Raw genomic sequence first — 14,608 nt, 5'->3', positions numbered from 1 at the left:
TGACCTTGGTAAAATTGCTGGGGGGAAAATGATAGGACAAAGGGGAGGGCCTGAAACTGAAGGAACATGTCTTCCATGGTTCTACTGCCAGCCCGAAAAATCTGACAGCTCTCCACGATGGGAATGTGCAGATAAGCGTCCCTCAAGTCTATTAATGCCATTAAGCAGTGGGGGGGGGGGGGGGCTTACCGAGAAGGCTGAGTCCATACGGAGCCTTCTGTAAGTTACTCTGTTCCCCCAGGCCCTGGTATCTCTAGTCATGGAGTGATAGCGGCTTCTTCTCCTCCTGGATTCCCAGGGTGGTTGTTATAGATGGCTCCCAAGAGATCCTCTACCTCCTCAGGGGTACGCTTGTAGCGAGAGGGTCTAGAGCAGGGATATGCAATTAGCGGACCTCCAGCTGTTGCAAAACTACAAGTCCCATCATGCCTCTGCCTCTGGGTGTCATGCTTGTGGCTGTCAGAGTCTTGCTATGCCTCATGGGACTTGTAGTTCTGCAACAGCTGGAGGTCCGCTAATTGCATATCCCTGGTCTAGAGGACTCACTGTCCAACCCCTCTCCCTCTGACTCCACCTGGGAGCCTAAAGAAGCGCTAACTGGCTCCTCCTCCATTATCTCCCCTTGAAAATAAGGATTTCCTCTCTGGGTCTTGCCATTCTTTGATGGCTTCCACCCAAACTTCATGGACCGGGAACATCCTTTTAAAACAAACATGCCGATGTGGCATTGGCAATTAGGAATTCACCTATTCTCTGGATTTTCTGCTGTGTACGATTTAAGCAGGGATTTGAACCCATGGTTTGAATGCTAGCCACTGTTTGTACCATGTTCGGAATTTCTCAGGGATGGTAGTAAGGCTGCAGCTTTTTCAGTGCACCTTGGCAAATTGGTGAGGAGCAGCCAAGGAGAGGGGGTGTGGGTGAGTCTTGCAAATCCAAGCCGGAAACACTTACGATCCCCAAAAAAAAGTATTGGAGAAGACTGCTTCCTGATTGTGGGAGGAAGGCCCCCAATCTTCCACCCACTGTGGTCAGCTGTCATTGCGTCTTTTGGGCTGTTCTGGAGGGCGAAAAAAAAAACGCACCCCTTTTTAGCCCTGCCTTTCTGACCCCAAGACCTCTTTGGACTGTTGGTCATTGGGGCCCTGAACTTTCCCTGTGGGCTAGCCTTATTTTTTTTTGCTTGCGCCCTCATTTACACCGTCCCGGTCCCTATGTGCACCCCAGGGTAGAGTCCCAGGCAGGGCCAGTACAAGGCAGGGGCGGAAGGTGCAGATGCTCTGGGCAGTACGATTTTCTATAAGGGGGGGGGTGGGCGCAGAAGAAGTGCCAGCAGTATGCTTCACACTTGCGTGATAATACACATTAGCCGGTGCCGCTGTACCCGAAAAATTGTCCGTTAGTGTGCCGAGTGCGCTCCTGCACAACAAGCCCTGGCTTCACCTCCCTTCCCTGTCAGCTTCACTGTTCACTCCCCCTACGGAGGAGTCTTGTAGTCCGGCAGGCAGTGTAACGTCACTCATGACCAGAGGTGCGGTGGGAGGACTCAGGTGCGCAGCGCTGCAACCTAGAGGAGCCTGGATCTAGCTGGAAGTGGAAAGCAGTGTGGGTAGGAGGCGGGTAAACAAACTATGTAGTCTCGAGCTCACATCCAGTGGCATCTCCGAGCCGCGATCCCCGGTCCCCTTCAGCAGCAGTATCTTGCCCGCTAGCTGTCGTACAGGCAAGTTTAGAAATTGGCTCCTCCTCAGCTTTGAACTGACAACATAAGGACGTGCGTCGAAGGAAGGGCATCACAGAGCGATGGGCCACGGTGTATCGGGGTATATACACACACGTATGTATAAGGAGAGCTGCTGCCAAGCCGAGGGGAGGGAGAGCTGCACTGAAGACACAAGGGGAGTAATGAGAGTATTTGTAGGGAGAAAATGATTACTTCTAGGTGTGATCGATATTTGGGGGGGGGGGGGGGGGGGGTATTTGTGCTAGGGATGGAATTCTGAATTCTGGGGGGGTTGCGCTAGAAGAGGAAATGGGGGGGGGGTAATTTTTTGTGCTGGGATAGGAAATATTGGGACTGCTAGAAATGGGGATTGGGAGGGGGGGAATTTCAGACGTCATCGCCATCCTAGTGTGGACGGGTGCTCGCTATGCCGGCCGGCTATTTGCTGTTTTTAATCTACTTATGCAAGTTTTCTACCTTTTTTTATTAAACTGTCCTGCCAGTATTACACTATGGTCAGTTTTTCATTCACATGCCTGTGAGACCAGAGTTTGGGGTCCTTGCTACATCCTCTTAGCCACGCTGTATGCAGTCAAGTCACACCAGCTGGATTTTCCCATACCAGGACGGAACATAGGCTGGTTTTTGCTTGCCTTGTGGTAAGCGCAATATTTGTGCGGTGGCGGATCACTGAGTGTGGTGTCTCTTTCATCTTTACCACCAAGTCTGGTTGTGTCCATTCATGGGCTTCTCTCTGTGACTGATTCTGGTCAATTATCATATATAAAGATTTCCATCTACCACATATGGACATCACCTTTTGATTCACAGTTATATGTATGGACTTATATATATTTTTCTGATTATCGCAATGTTTCACATACATACATGAATTTTCCAACAGAGGTTTTTGGGACATCGAAATAAGAATATTTCACATATCTTATTCATATATATTTTAGCGCGGTTATTTTTCTTTTGTCATTTTGGTGCACATCTCACTGTTTAACTGCTGCTTTTTGGGGGGTTTATCGATTTAGTGGTAGCGCAGTATTTTTTCTTGTTTTTTACATTTCACCGTAAATGGCGTCTTCAGGAAGTCAAGCCAAACGTACGTCGGAGTGGAGGATTCGTCACTTCCGGGTCTTGATTTGTTACCCCACACCAGGCTTTACGCCTATGAGCGGGGCGCGGAATGCACGCTGCCGCGTTAGGAACCAGCCAGATCCGCACATGCTGTTTGCCCTAGTGCCAGGCAGGCACTTTTACATGTGAGTGCAACCTACTACTTTGTCGTTGGCTTTAAATTTTAATATACTATGAGACTTTTTTTTTTTCTCCCGTGGAGTCAATTTTTATGCCCTAGTTTTATCCGGAGGGTCCATGTAAGTGGAGTGGTGTTGGCAGTGGGAATCAATTTGTTATTCCAAATGCGCAATTTGACCAACCTTAAAAAGTGGTCAAACACCTTTGGCGAATTGCCACCTTTACATTGCGCACCTGTGGTGGAAGAACTAGAAGCTTATTTTAAAAGTATTTTTTGGTGTTGGGAACACCATCACTAAAGGACTTTTTAGCTTGCTATATGATCAATATATGTGTTTTTTGCAGTGATACATGTTCATGATATATACTGTATATTCACTTGTATAGGCTTAGCGCCACCTTTTATAGATTTCCAACTTTTTTGTGACTTGTTCACCTTTAAAGGTTCATGCTTCATTTGCATATTCCTCATTCATAGGGCACCAATTCTAGGTATCCAATCACTTCATAAGCATGCCAATTAGTGCTCAATTTTTTTTCTTTTTTGAAAGGGGGGATTTTTTGCTAACACATGATGCTCATACAGTGTGTGTGTGTGTGTGTGTGTGTGTGTGTGTGTGTGTGTGTGTGTGTACAGTTTGGAGTCTTCGCCCTGGGTGCTAAATTACCTTGTACCGGCAATGATGGTCCTAGGTATCCTTTAAGAGCGAATCCATCCTCTTGTCCATGGGATCCCTCCAAGGAAAGGTCTGCATGTCAGGAAACCTGATAGAAGGCTGCGTCTAGTCTGGGGATTTTACAGACTAACGGCCTGTCCTCCATGAAGGGAAACCTACGCTTCTGGGCCCTTGAAAGGAAGGGTTTCCTCTCTGGATCTTGCTATTCTTTGATGGCTTCCAACAGAACTTCATGGACCGGGAACACACTCTCTTCTGTTCCCCCAGGCCCTGATGCATCTAGTCATGGAGCGATAGCAGCTTCTTCTCCTGGATTCCCAGGGTGGTATGGATGGCTCCCAAGAGCTCCTCTACCGTCTCCAGGGAAAGCTTGTAGTGAGAGGGTCTAGAGGACTCACTGTGCAACCCCTCTCCCTCTGACTCCACCTGGGAGCCTGAAGAAGCACTAACTGGCTCCTCCTCAGCTTCTCTCTAGTGCCCTCTCCGGTGTCCCTCCATTAGTGGAGGGTAAGACCGGCGTGGCTAGTGCAATACTCTGCTGAGCTAGCGTAGGGTTAGCCTGGGGCTGCGGGATCCTAATGGTTACTAGATTACACATTCAAGAAAAACCCACTCCGAGAAGTCATCTAGGAGATAGACGGGTTATCTTTATACAAAGCACACATCATGTAAATGACAATGACTGTTAAAGCCCCACTCCGGGAATTGACACTTCTCCTTAGGATAACCAAGTGACCCCAGGATCCCCTGAAGTCACCATATTATACTAAACTTAGTGTGGACACTCCAACATAGTGCAGGATAGACCAGAACTCCTGGACTCAAGTAATCCAAACAGCCTTAGCCTCCCAAGTAACCGGGATTACAGACACACACTAAGGTTCTTAGCCTCCAGCCTTGTCTGGAAGCCCAAGATATCTGCAGAGCTTAGTAGACAAAAGGTGGCCTACTGAAAAGGTTTTTAAACATTGACACAACCAATTAGACATTCCCTCAAGATGGCCATGAGTGCGCTGGTCTGCTCCTAAGCAGAGTGCCATCAGGAGTGCCCCCAGGACCAACCACCACCAAGGTCCCAATATCACCTCCCAAGCCCCCTCCCCAACCATCAAGAGGGGTCTACATCCGTGGAGCTATTGTGTAATACTGAAAGGGAACACCCACCCCAGGGTTCCTCTTACCTTAGTGGCTGGTGCTGGCATTGCCAGGAGCAGTCTGGGCCACCTCTGCCCCAGATATTTCCTGCTGAGGATCACAGTGGTCACGCCTGGTGAGCCACTCGCTGACGTCTCCAGTGTTACAGACTCCCACCATCCAGAGCCCGGCCCTCTCGCAGACCATGGCTGGAACCGGAAGCTGCAGCCCTGGCAGAATTGCACACCCCCGCCGGATGGGACATCACCATGCCCTCCGGCCCAGCCTCGAGCTCCCTCACTAACCACACAGAACGTGCAGTGAAACGGTGCACCTCGGGCTACACCCCCCCTAGACAGAATGAGAGTGGGCCCCCGAAGCTTCTTCCCCACCCTCAGGAGAAGCTGGGGTGGCTAAGCAGCGGACCTATTGGTACCTTCCAAGGCTCCGCCAAGAAATAAAGGGGGAGAGCTTCTCCCCACAATGAAAAACAGCTTCAACCTCCCTGGCTGATCAGCCTTGGCTCCAAGTGATGTCGCCCCAACCAGAGGAAACACCGAAACTGAGGGTCAATGTTAAAGATACAACTATGCTGAAGTGCTTGAGGGATAGAGAGGTTCACCTTATCACAGGACGACTATGATAAAAACTGAAGATTTGGGCGATACTATTTTAAAGTAGAAATGATTAACTGTGCCTTGCTTTTCCAGCATTTGTGTTGTGTTATCTTCATGCATTGTTACTATGGTACAACTTTTTTTTCTTTCCAAAATAAAAAGAAAGCAACAGTATGTTGCAATACTATGTTTTTGTATGAGGCCTATTTGTACATAGGTTTTCATTTAAACTGAATTTGTTCAGCATTGCTCATTTTTGCCACTAGAGGTAGTACTTTTCTCTGGACTTTCACAAATTGTATTAACTGCAAATGGTTACAACATGCTCTAAAACTTGTAAAAGGTTCTACATTATCATCAAGATACACTGAGAAAATCAGTGTCCCCACATGCTAACACCACCACCTAGTGTCTGAAGGAAAACAGTGAAGAGAAGCAATATTAACAGAGTACCACAGCACAAAATAATCTGGCAGTATTTTTTCTCTGCAGCAGTGGTTCTCAACTAGTGTTCCTTAATCTGCCATGAGTGCGATGCAGCACTGCTATTGCTGGAAATGCTACTTTATTGGCTCTTATGGCAACGGTTTCGATTCAGTACTTTACAGTTTCTATATTTGTCTCTGCCATTCCAGTCCACCACCAATTTGTGCACAGATCTTTGCTACTGGCAGTAGACAGGAGCCGGGCAGTTAAAGGGTTTTTCCCCACTTTTGCGTGGAAAAAACAAAGAAAAAAAATTGAATACAGCATATACAAATGCTACAAAAGTCTTATTGTAAATGGATGTTTTTAAAAACTACCTTTATTCAATCTAGAGCACTGTCGTTTTCTGTAAAATGCAATGCAATATGGCAACCTGGAGGCATTCTGTACACAGATGGTGTATGGAACGGCCCCAGAAACGTAATTTCCTGCTTGTGTGATTGGCTAATTTTCCAATAAGTCTGCACTAAGATTCAAGTCAGATTTTGGGAATCCCCCTGCAACAAAAATTTCATTTTTGGTGGGATACTCTCAAAGTGAAATAATGTCTAAAGAGATTTAGACCCTATCGCTTTCTTCATTCGAATTTTGCAATTGCAGCAGCCGATTGAGAATTCACTCCCATTCACTTTACACATGAATACAAACATCCTTTTCTCTAGAATACCTAAAGGTAGGAATCTGTAACAAAAGGATGTTAACCACTTCAGCCCTGGAAGGTTTTACCCCCTTAATAACCAGGCCATTTTTTGCGATACGGCACTGCATTACTTTAACTGGCCATTGCGCTGTCGTGCGACGCTGTACCCACATAAAATGTATATATTTTTTTTTTCTTTTTAAAGGAGCTTTAGTTATTTTGGTGGTATTTGATCACCTCTGGTTTTTATTTTTTGTGCTATAAAACAAAAAAAAAAAAAGCAACAATTTTGAAAGAAAAACAATATTTTTACTTTCAGCTATAAAACAAATCCAAAAAAAAAAAAAAAAAGTAAAAAAGAAAAATTTCTTCATCAGTTTAGGCAAATATGTATTCTACTAGATATTTTTGGTAAAAAATCCCAATATGCGTATATTGATTGATTTACGCAAAAAAGTTATTGCGTCTACAAACTATGGGATATTTTTAATGGCATTTTATTTTTTTACTAGTAATGGTGACGATCAGCAAATTTTAGCAGGACTGTGACATTACAGTGGACAAATTGGACACCTGACACTTTTTGGGGAACCAGTGACATTATTACAGTGGTCAGCGCTAAAAATATGCACTGTTACTGTACAAATTACACTGGCAGGGAAGGCGTTAACAGGGGCATTCAAGGGGTTAACTGTGTGCCTAGCTGGTATTTGCTGAGTGGGGGTTGCTCTGACTGGATGAAGACAGATCGGTGTTCCAGCTTAGCAGGAACACAAGATCTCTATCTTCTCCCCTGTCAGAACGGCGATATGTCTTGTTTACATAGACAGATAGCCGGTCTGACTCTCTCTGGGGAAGGATTGCGGGTGGCCGGCGGACAACAGGTCCACTGGACTCGCTGATTGGCATCCCGTGTCCAATCTGTGTGGGATCGTGCCTCCCAGTGGCTATTGCAGGAAATGACGTACCGGTACGGCGTTTCGCGCAATGGCGCCGACCTGCCGCAGTACATCTGCAGTAGGCAGTCAGCAAGTGGTTAAAATTCTTGCAATGTACATAGATCACCCAGAAGGGAATGTTTTGTCCACAAAAGTGGAGTTACTCTGCTGGGTATGCACGGTTTTTTTTGTTCAACCAATGGGTTGAACGAAAAAACTGACAGATTGCCACATGCACACAAGTGATGTGAAAGTAGGGATCTCACCAGTTGCGCTATTGTATTCTGAGAGTGGGGACCCCCCCCATCCACTATCAGAATGTACTGATCAGTGCTGCAGCCATTGGCTACATGTGCTGATCAAATACAGGTTTTCCAGCAGGACTATAACAGAAGCCGGCCTAAAGACCAGCTTCTGCTGGACAGACAGGAGTACGCACAGACCGAAATTCTACCGGTTCCTGCTTAACTGTTTAAATTTCAGTACATGTATACCTGGCTTTAGGTACTGGAAGGTGCCTTCTGTGCAGATGGGGTTTGGTGGGGTAATTTTAGTACAGGTGTTGCCACTGGATACACAAGAGAAATGTAAAACAATTTGTGCAATTATACTGGAGTGGGAAGAGCAGTGCTTACTGTACAGTGGAGGTGGTTGTGTATTGTTTAGGAACAAGTGTGTTTTAACTTCATAGTACTTAATCATGAATGGAACATTTTTATTCCTATACAAAAAGTTATAAGCAAAAGTTAATTAGAAGGCAAAAGCCATGCACATTTGTGTAGTTGGGTCGGGTGTACAGTACATGAAGCTGGTATGACCTTGTACAGCAATGCTACCTTTTCATATGTTTCACTTAGATTTTTGCTCTAATACTTTGATGTCTTCTGCCTCTAGCAAGACTAAGATTAGTTGTGGCGCCCCATTAAGCTTTCTCATGTTACATGCATCTTTGGCCCGGGCAGTCCACTAGTCAATAAGGCCCACAGTGTGCTGTGACTGTGAAGGAAGCAGGGTTGGAAAGGACAAGCGCTGTTAGTTTCAACAAAAGCTCACCACATTTCAGTCATGGCATCTGTATTCCTGCAAGGAGCGAAACATGGCTGAGATTGAAGTACATTGTATCAAATTTTGTATCATATAGCGAAGCTAGTAAATGCTCAAAGTTCTAGTTAAATTATAAACAAAAGCCAAGTTAATTTGCAGGGGAAAGAATTCTATTTCTTACCTACAATGGTGTTTTCGACTCGCCAACCAAAACTTGCCATCACAGTTATAACAGTTTGCTGCTAGATGATCTGGCAGCCATCTTGTCATCTATAAGACACAACAAAATAAAGTATTGGCAATAAAATAATAGCATTGCCAAATTTGGATTTTACACAACCACCCACAACTTCCTAAATATGCAATTATATTTCTGCACATCCATATCCACCCAACTTGCCATGGACAATATGAGGAGTCCAATTGATCATGTTGCATTATGGAGAATGAAGCTAAAAAGCTACATTCCATAAAAATTAGTGTGGGTGCATGTGGACAGGGGGTTTGTTACAGGGAAATCCATGGGCAACTCATTTATTGAAAATGTTCCTGTTGCAATTATGTTTTTAACTGAATGTACAAACCTTCAGAAAACAAGGGAAAGCTACTTTATCTATAAATGGGATACAACATGCCTTTATACTTTTAAAGGTTTGATCTATCAAGCATAAATGGGGGGAAGAGAAAAAGAAAAAAAAAAAAAAGTACCATGGAATATTTATGATATACATACATCATATAGAAAATGCAATTTCTTTTGTATTAGTGCTTTGCTGATGTATGTTTGAACTGAAAAGGTTTGAAAGACCCATTTGACCTGCAGCTTTATTTCCCCAGACTTCTGTAGGTCTGATAATGCAAGTAGAGAGAAGTGTAGGAACCCTGTTGTGCAGCGCTCACAACTGCTGGTAGATTAGCGCCTCCTAAACTCATGATCTGAATTTGCTCTTTAAAGCAAACCTTTAACAAACCTGGCAAATTCAAATTGAGAATATCATAAAAAATATAGGAGATGATTGGTAGACTCCCTGATCAACGAAGACTCATGGTGAAACTAAACTCAACTATTAAAAGGAAAAAAAGACAGTGTGAGAGATTTACTAAAACTGTTGCACACAGAATATGGTGTAGCTGTGCATAGTAACCAATCAGCTTCTAACTTAAGCTAGTTCAATGATGCTTTGACTAAAAAACCTAGAAGCGTATTGATTGGTTACTATGCACAGCTGCACCAGATTCTGTGTGCACCACTTTTAGAAAATATTCCCCAATATTTATATAGATCTTATATCTGCACCCACTCATCATTCTGACATAAAGGTAAGCATCTGCCTATGCCTTTTATCATCAGATGCTCAGTTTCCTTGGTAGAAAACTACAGTGTGAGGGGTCTTCTGCTGTGATTGCAAGTACATACTAGGAAAGACTAAAGTGAAGGGAACACAGTTTGCAAATGGCACCTATGCAACGCTTTGGGAAGGTGAAGAGGACAGGAAGGCTTACTTCAGTGTCCCTCTTGTCCACCTGCTCCCAGTTGGCCTCAGAGAAAGGCTCTGTGCTGCAGCCCGACAAACAGCTAGGGTCCCGATTGCTTTCAGAGTCAGGAATTGAGGTCTGCAAAGGGTAAAACCACAATAAGAAATTTGCCAATAACATAAAAATGTACATATAAATGTGCATAATTGTTACAGTGACCACTTTTAACAATGCTTGGAATTGAAAGCATATCAGCACAGCCTAGCGGAAACAAGTCACAGGAGGAATACAACATCTCAACACTGCAAAGAAGCTTTGGGCTTTATTTTGTGTGTCTAAACAGTGCATGTTGTCCATAGAGAAAGTCAGATTGCTGTTTGGATTGGTACAAGCCCAGGACAGAAGTCAGCTTTCTAAATACTATACCTCCTTATTGTACAACATGTACATCACAGAGCTAAATAGAAAAGAGGTTATTTGTGATAAAATATATAACCTATACAGGACTTAATAACAGGGTTAACGCAACACCACATTTTAATGCTTTGACATTCATATCTAATCAGCACATCAGAACTCACCTCATCTGTATATTCCGCATTGAAACGCAGAGAGCTGTTGTGTAAATGGCTCTCAAGTCGACAACGTAGTTCCTGTACTTGTTTCTTCAAGGTTTCCACTTCCTGTTGGTGGCCACTTTCCATTTGTCTCAGTCTTTGTTGGATAGCATCCACATACAATGGCATCCCATCATCATCCAGATGATTGCGGGCTGGCTGCTCTGGGGTGCTCCCTATGCGGTGCCTCTCACAACTGTGCAAAGGGCACTTGTGTGGGGTGTTTCTGAGGTGGATTTGGGGGTTGTTTGAACAAGAATTCTGACCTGACAAGGTTTGCTTTCCCCGATGATTGTCCACACTAAGACATGGTCCATCAAGGATAGGAGGTGAGGATTGGTCCCTATTCCATACAGTCTGTGCATTGCATTCAGAAGGGGGAAAGGCACTATGGATAAGGGGAAAAGGAGAACACGTCCTTTCACTTTGAAGCCCACACAAGCCCATCATAACGATGCCCTCATCAGATACAGGTTCTGGTTTCTGTGCAAGTTCATTTGCTGCAGTCACATGGTCCAGCTTGCTGGACCAGGGAGGTGAATGATCATCTGTTAAAGTTTCTGTGGAGCCATCAAGTACAAGGTGTGATGAGATATTGTTAGGAGAATCATCTGTGGGACTACTCTGGAGCTCATTATTCGACCCGCTTTTAGCACATTGCTCATTCTCCTCTGGCTCAGACAATGATTTTTCAGCAGTCTGATTCTGCGATTCCTCAGGCTCACATACCTGATTAGCACACAACTCTTTCACAGACTGCTCAAATGTGTCAGTTCCATGCTCTGTGTGGTCAGTTTCAGCACATAACTGACCTGGCACCAGACTGACACTCCCTTCTTCCCCATCCATTTTCCCCCTTAATGTCTCACCATTCAAGTATGGCCCCCCCTTCTCGGCTTTCTCTGGCTCTTCCTGTGCTTTTTCTGATTTCTCTATATACCGGTCCACTGCCCCAATTACCAATTTTCCTGCCTGCTCTTCCCCCCCTCCTTCTTCCTTGCTGGCTTCCTGTAAAATGTTTTCCATTTGCCCTTCCCCAACACCAGCTGCCATAGAGAGCTGTGCCCCCAGAGGGAGTCTCTCTCCTTCCTGCCCTACTTCTGCAGAGTTCGCCAAGCCATTTAACTCCAGAGAACGTCGATGCTCTTGCCACTTCTCATTTAGGCTGGGGTCACTGCTTCGTCTGTTTACACATGGAACAGTTAAGTCACAAGCCGTTGGAAGGTCGTCATATGATCTTGTCTTCGGTAACCTAAAATGACACCATGAGAGAAAAACTACTTCGTAAGCCCATAGAAAATCTGACAACAGTAGATTCATAAACAGTATACTACACATAGGCTGCATGCCCTGCAATGAGAAGTTACAGAACTAAGTTACCAAAAAAAAAGTCCGCAATAAAAAACAAAACGACGACTTTAGCATCAGAACAGAGAATTTTACATGACAAATTCTGCTCGGACCTCCAGTTGTCTCATGGGACAGTTTGAAATTTTCTGATTCATGGCAAAGTAACAGGCCCAATTGACCATCCATCTCCTTTGCTACTGATTTTCACTTTACCCTGTACACCTGCCAGAGTAAGATATTCTATGAAAAGCTTAGTATGCATTGGAGTGCTTGAGCCTGGCAATTAGCCGCTCAGGTGCAGAGCACAGAATAGTGGGAATAAGGGGAGAATATAACATGCACCCTTTCCCCGGAAATACTGGGAATTCCATTGGGCTCTGGCTGGTAAACAAAGTAACACAGCAGCACAAGGAAGTTAAATATCTACAACAAAAAGGGCATTCTATTGGCTGAACTTCCCACAGGGAACACAAATATCAAAACATTTTCGACTTCAGTACAAAAAAGTCTTACCCTGGTTGTCACTGGCTGAATTTCAGGACCCCTAACATTTAGGCCTCATGCACAGATTTGTCTGCTGCTCAAAGGGGTTTTTTTCCTGCCTCTAAACATCCCTGCATGTTAGCCCATGTGTCCAAGCACACATAAGCGTTTAGAGGCAGCAGCAAGAGGGGAGAAAAAAAAAAAAAAAAAAAAAAAAAAAAAAAAAAACCTACAGCCCACTGTGCCCAGGAGCAGCAGAGTTTTGGCAGAAAAAAAAAAAAAAAAAATGATGTGCCTAAACATAGCTAAACAAGGCTAAGCACTAGGAGCATTTAGTGTTTGAGCATTAATTTCAATGCCCAGAATAAATGGTTATTCTGACCAATGAAATTAATTCGCACCTAAACACGTTACAAATGCTTACAAGTGTCAAGTATTTTTCTCTGCTGCCAAGAGGAAGGGAGTCCTAGCAAAAGGAGGAGGAGAGTTCACAAAACCAGTGTGCATGAGGTTTTGCAGTTTACCTCTAGATTAGAGCAAATGTATAGAAAACAAAACCAACAGGTAATTATGGTGACGATCTGGAATATGCTTCTGCCTCTGCTACATATTTTGTATATAAATGTAACAGGGCAAATATACAGATGTATTAACACAGGTGGTAACAGGTATTATATATACACACACACACCCCGTTTGTTTCACTTGACCCTCCCTTCTAGATTGTAAGCTCTAATGAGCAGGGCCCTCTGATCCCTCCTGTATTCATTTGTATTGTAAGTGTACTGTCTGCCCCCATGTTGTAAAGCGCTGCGCAAACTGTTGGCGCTATAATAATCCTGAACAATAATAATAATAATAATAATAATAAGAAGAAGACATCAGAAGAAATCCCTTTGGTTGCAATTAGGACAGAAGACCTACATGCACACTTTGTACTCGCCTGCCATGTGGCGGCTCCTCTGTGGCAGAACCAGGACTTGGGTAGGGAATGCAAGATTCTTCACTAGGTGTTGATGGAGATGAGCCAGGAAGGTAAACTGCACTCCACAGCATCAGATTGCGGACGTGGCACACAGGATACAGAACCTGAGAAAACAAAATTTAAGGTGTTGCTTATTAGGTTCCTTAAAGCGGTAGTAAAGTCAGATTTTTCACTTGTACCCACAGGTAAGCCTATAATAAGTCTTAACTGTAGGTACTGTGAATATCTCCTAAACGTGTAGAGTTTAGGAAATATTCACATTGGCAGGAGCCGAATAGGTCATTGCGAAGTGTGCCGTTAATGCAGAGTGTGATGCGATTCCCATGCCTATGCACAGTAGTGACATCATATAAGCCTGGCTATTCAAAACAGGTAGACAACGGAAGGGAAACCTGGTAAGGATGGAATTGCCTGAAGCAGAAATCGAGCTCTGCTGGAGGGCACCGCTTGATAGGCAAGTCTATGTGATGCATAGCAGCACATTATGGCATAAAACTGCAGAGGGATCACATTTTCTTACAGTTTACTACCATTTTAACCATATACTCACCTAGGACTATAGCCATATATGTTGGGACACACACCTTTAAAATCTAGACAATTGGTACCTTAATTGAAATATTCCACATTGCTCACAGTACAAGAAAACATAATTTGATGACTATTCATTTATAAAAATTGACACGTTTCGCCCCTCCCACTGGGTGAGCTTCTGAAGACGAGATGGGTGAAACGTGTCAAGCGGGCACGAGCTATACTAGACAGTGTGACGGATGGCAGCATGCCAAGGCGACTTTTTTTTACCCTTATGCTTCTACCTTGATGTAACTGCCTACGTTTGTGTTTTATTAATAAATCTTGGCAATATTACACTATGTATATCTCTCTCTTCATTGGTATACCTTATATCCATAACATCACAATGGATATTTGTTTACTGGAGTAAAGGTTATATCTAAGCCATAAATGTGGATAAAGAACCTGGAATCCTATAAAGATTACTGTTGGAAGGAGATACCATAACCATTGATCTAGCATAAAGATCTTGCAGTTTTAAAGCTTACTGCTGGTGAGTGGAGACCCGGGGGGAGCACATAGTGGCACTGGAATCCTCACAAGCAGGAATTGAACAAGTGTTGGCACTTATTTGCACAGATGGACTTTATCTTTCA

General features: G+C 44.1%; 1 protein-coding gene across 6 annotated transcripts in view; it reads right to left on the bottom strand.

The window, feature by feature from the left end:
- The window catches only part of MTMR3 (myotubularin related protein 3), a 188,957-nt gene that overhangs the window by 19,272 nt on the left and 155,077 nt on the right, over positions 1-14,608 (bottom strand). For 2 of the 6 annotated variants that reach the window (XM_073630762.1, XM_073630769.1), the window contains exons 16-20: positions 13,395-13,540; positions 10,583-11,870; positions 10,029-10,139; positions 8,707-8,795; positions 8,535-8,561 (exon numbers count right to left, since the gene is read on the bottom strand). In XM_073630762.1, coding sequence (XP_073486863.1) covers positions 8,535-8,561; positions 8,707-8,795; positions 10,029-10,139; positions 10,583-11,870; positions 13,395-13,540 — 1,661 coding nt within the window. The remainder of the gene's footprint in view (positions 1-8,534; positions 8,562-8,706; positions 8,796-10,028; positions 10,140-10,582; positions 11,871-13,394; positions 13,541-14,608) is intronic. The other 4 variants (XM_073630795.1, XM_073630778.1, XM_073630785.1 and 1 more) reach the window with 3 other exon arrangements.

This window comes from Aquarana catesbeiana, linkage group LG01 (assembly GCF_042186555.1).
Source record: "Aquarana catesbeiana isolate 2022-GZ linkage group LG01, ASM4218655v1, whole genome shotgun sequence".
Lineage (NCBI taxonomy): Eukaryota > Metazoa > Chordata > Amphibia > Anura > Ranidae > Aquarana > Aquarana catesbeiana.
Note: the sequence above shows the minus strand (reverse complement) of the source record. Positions and strands in the feature narration are given on the sequence as shown.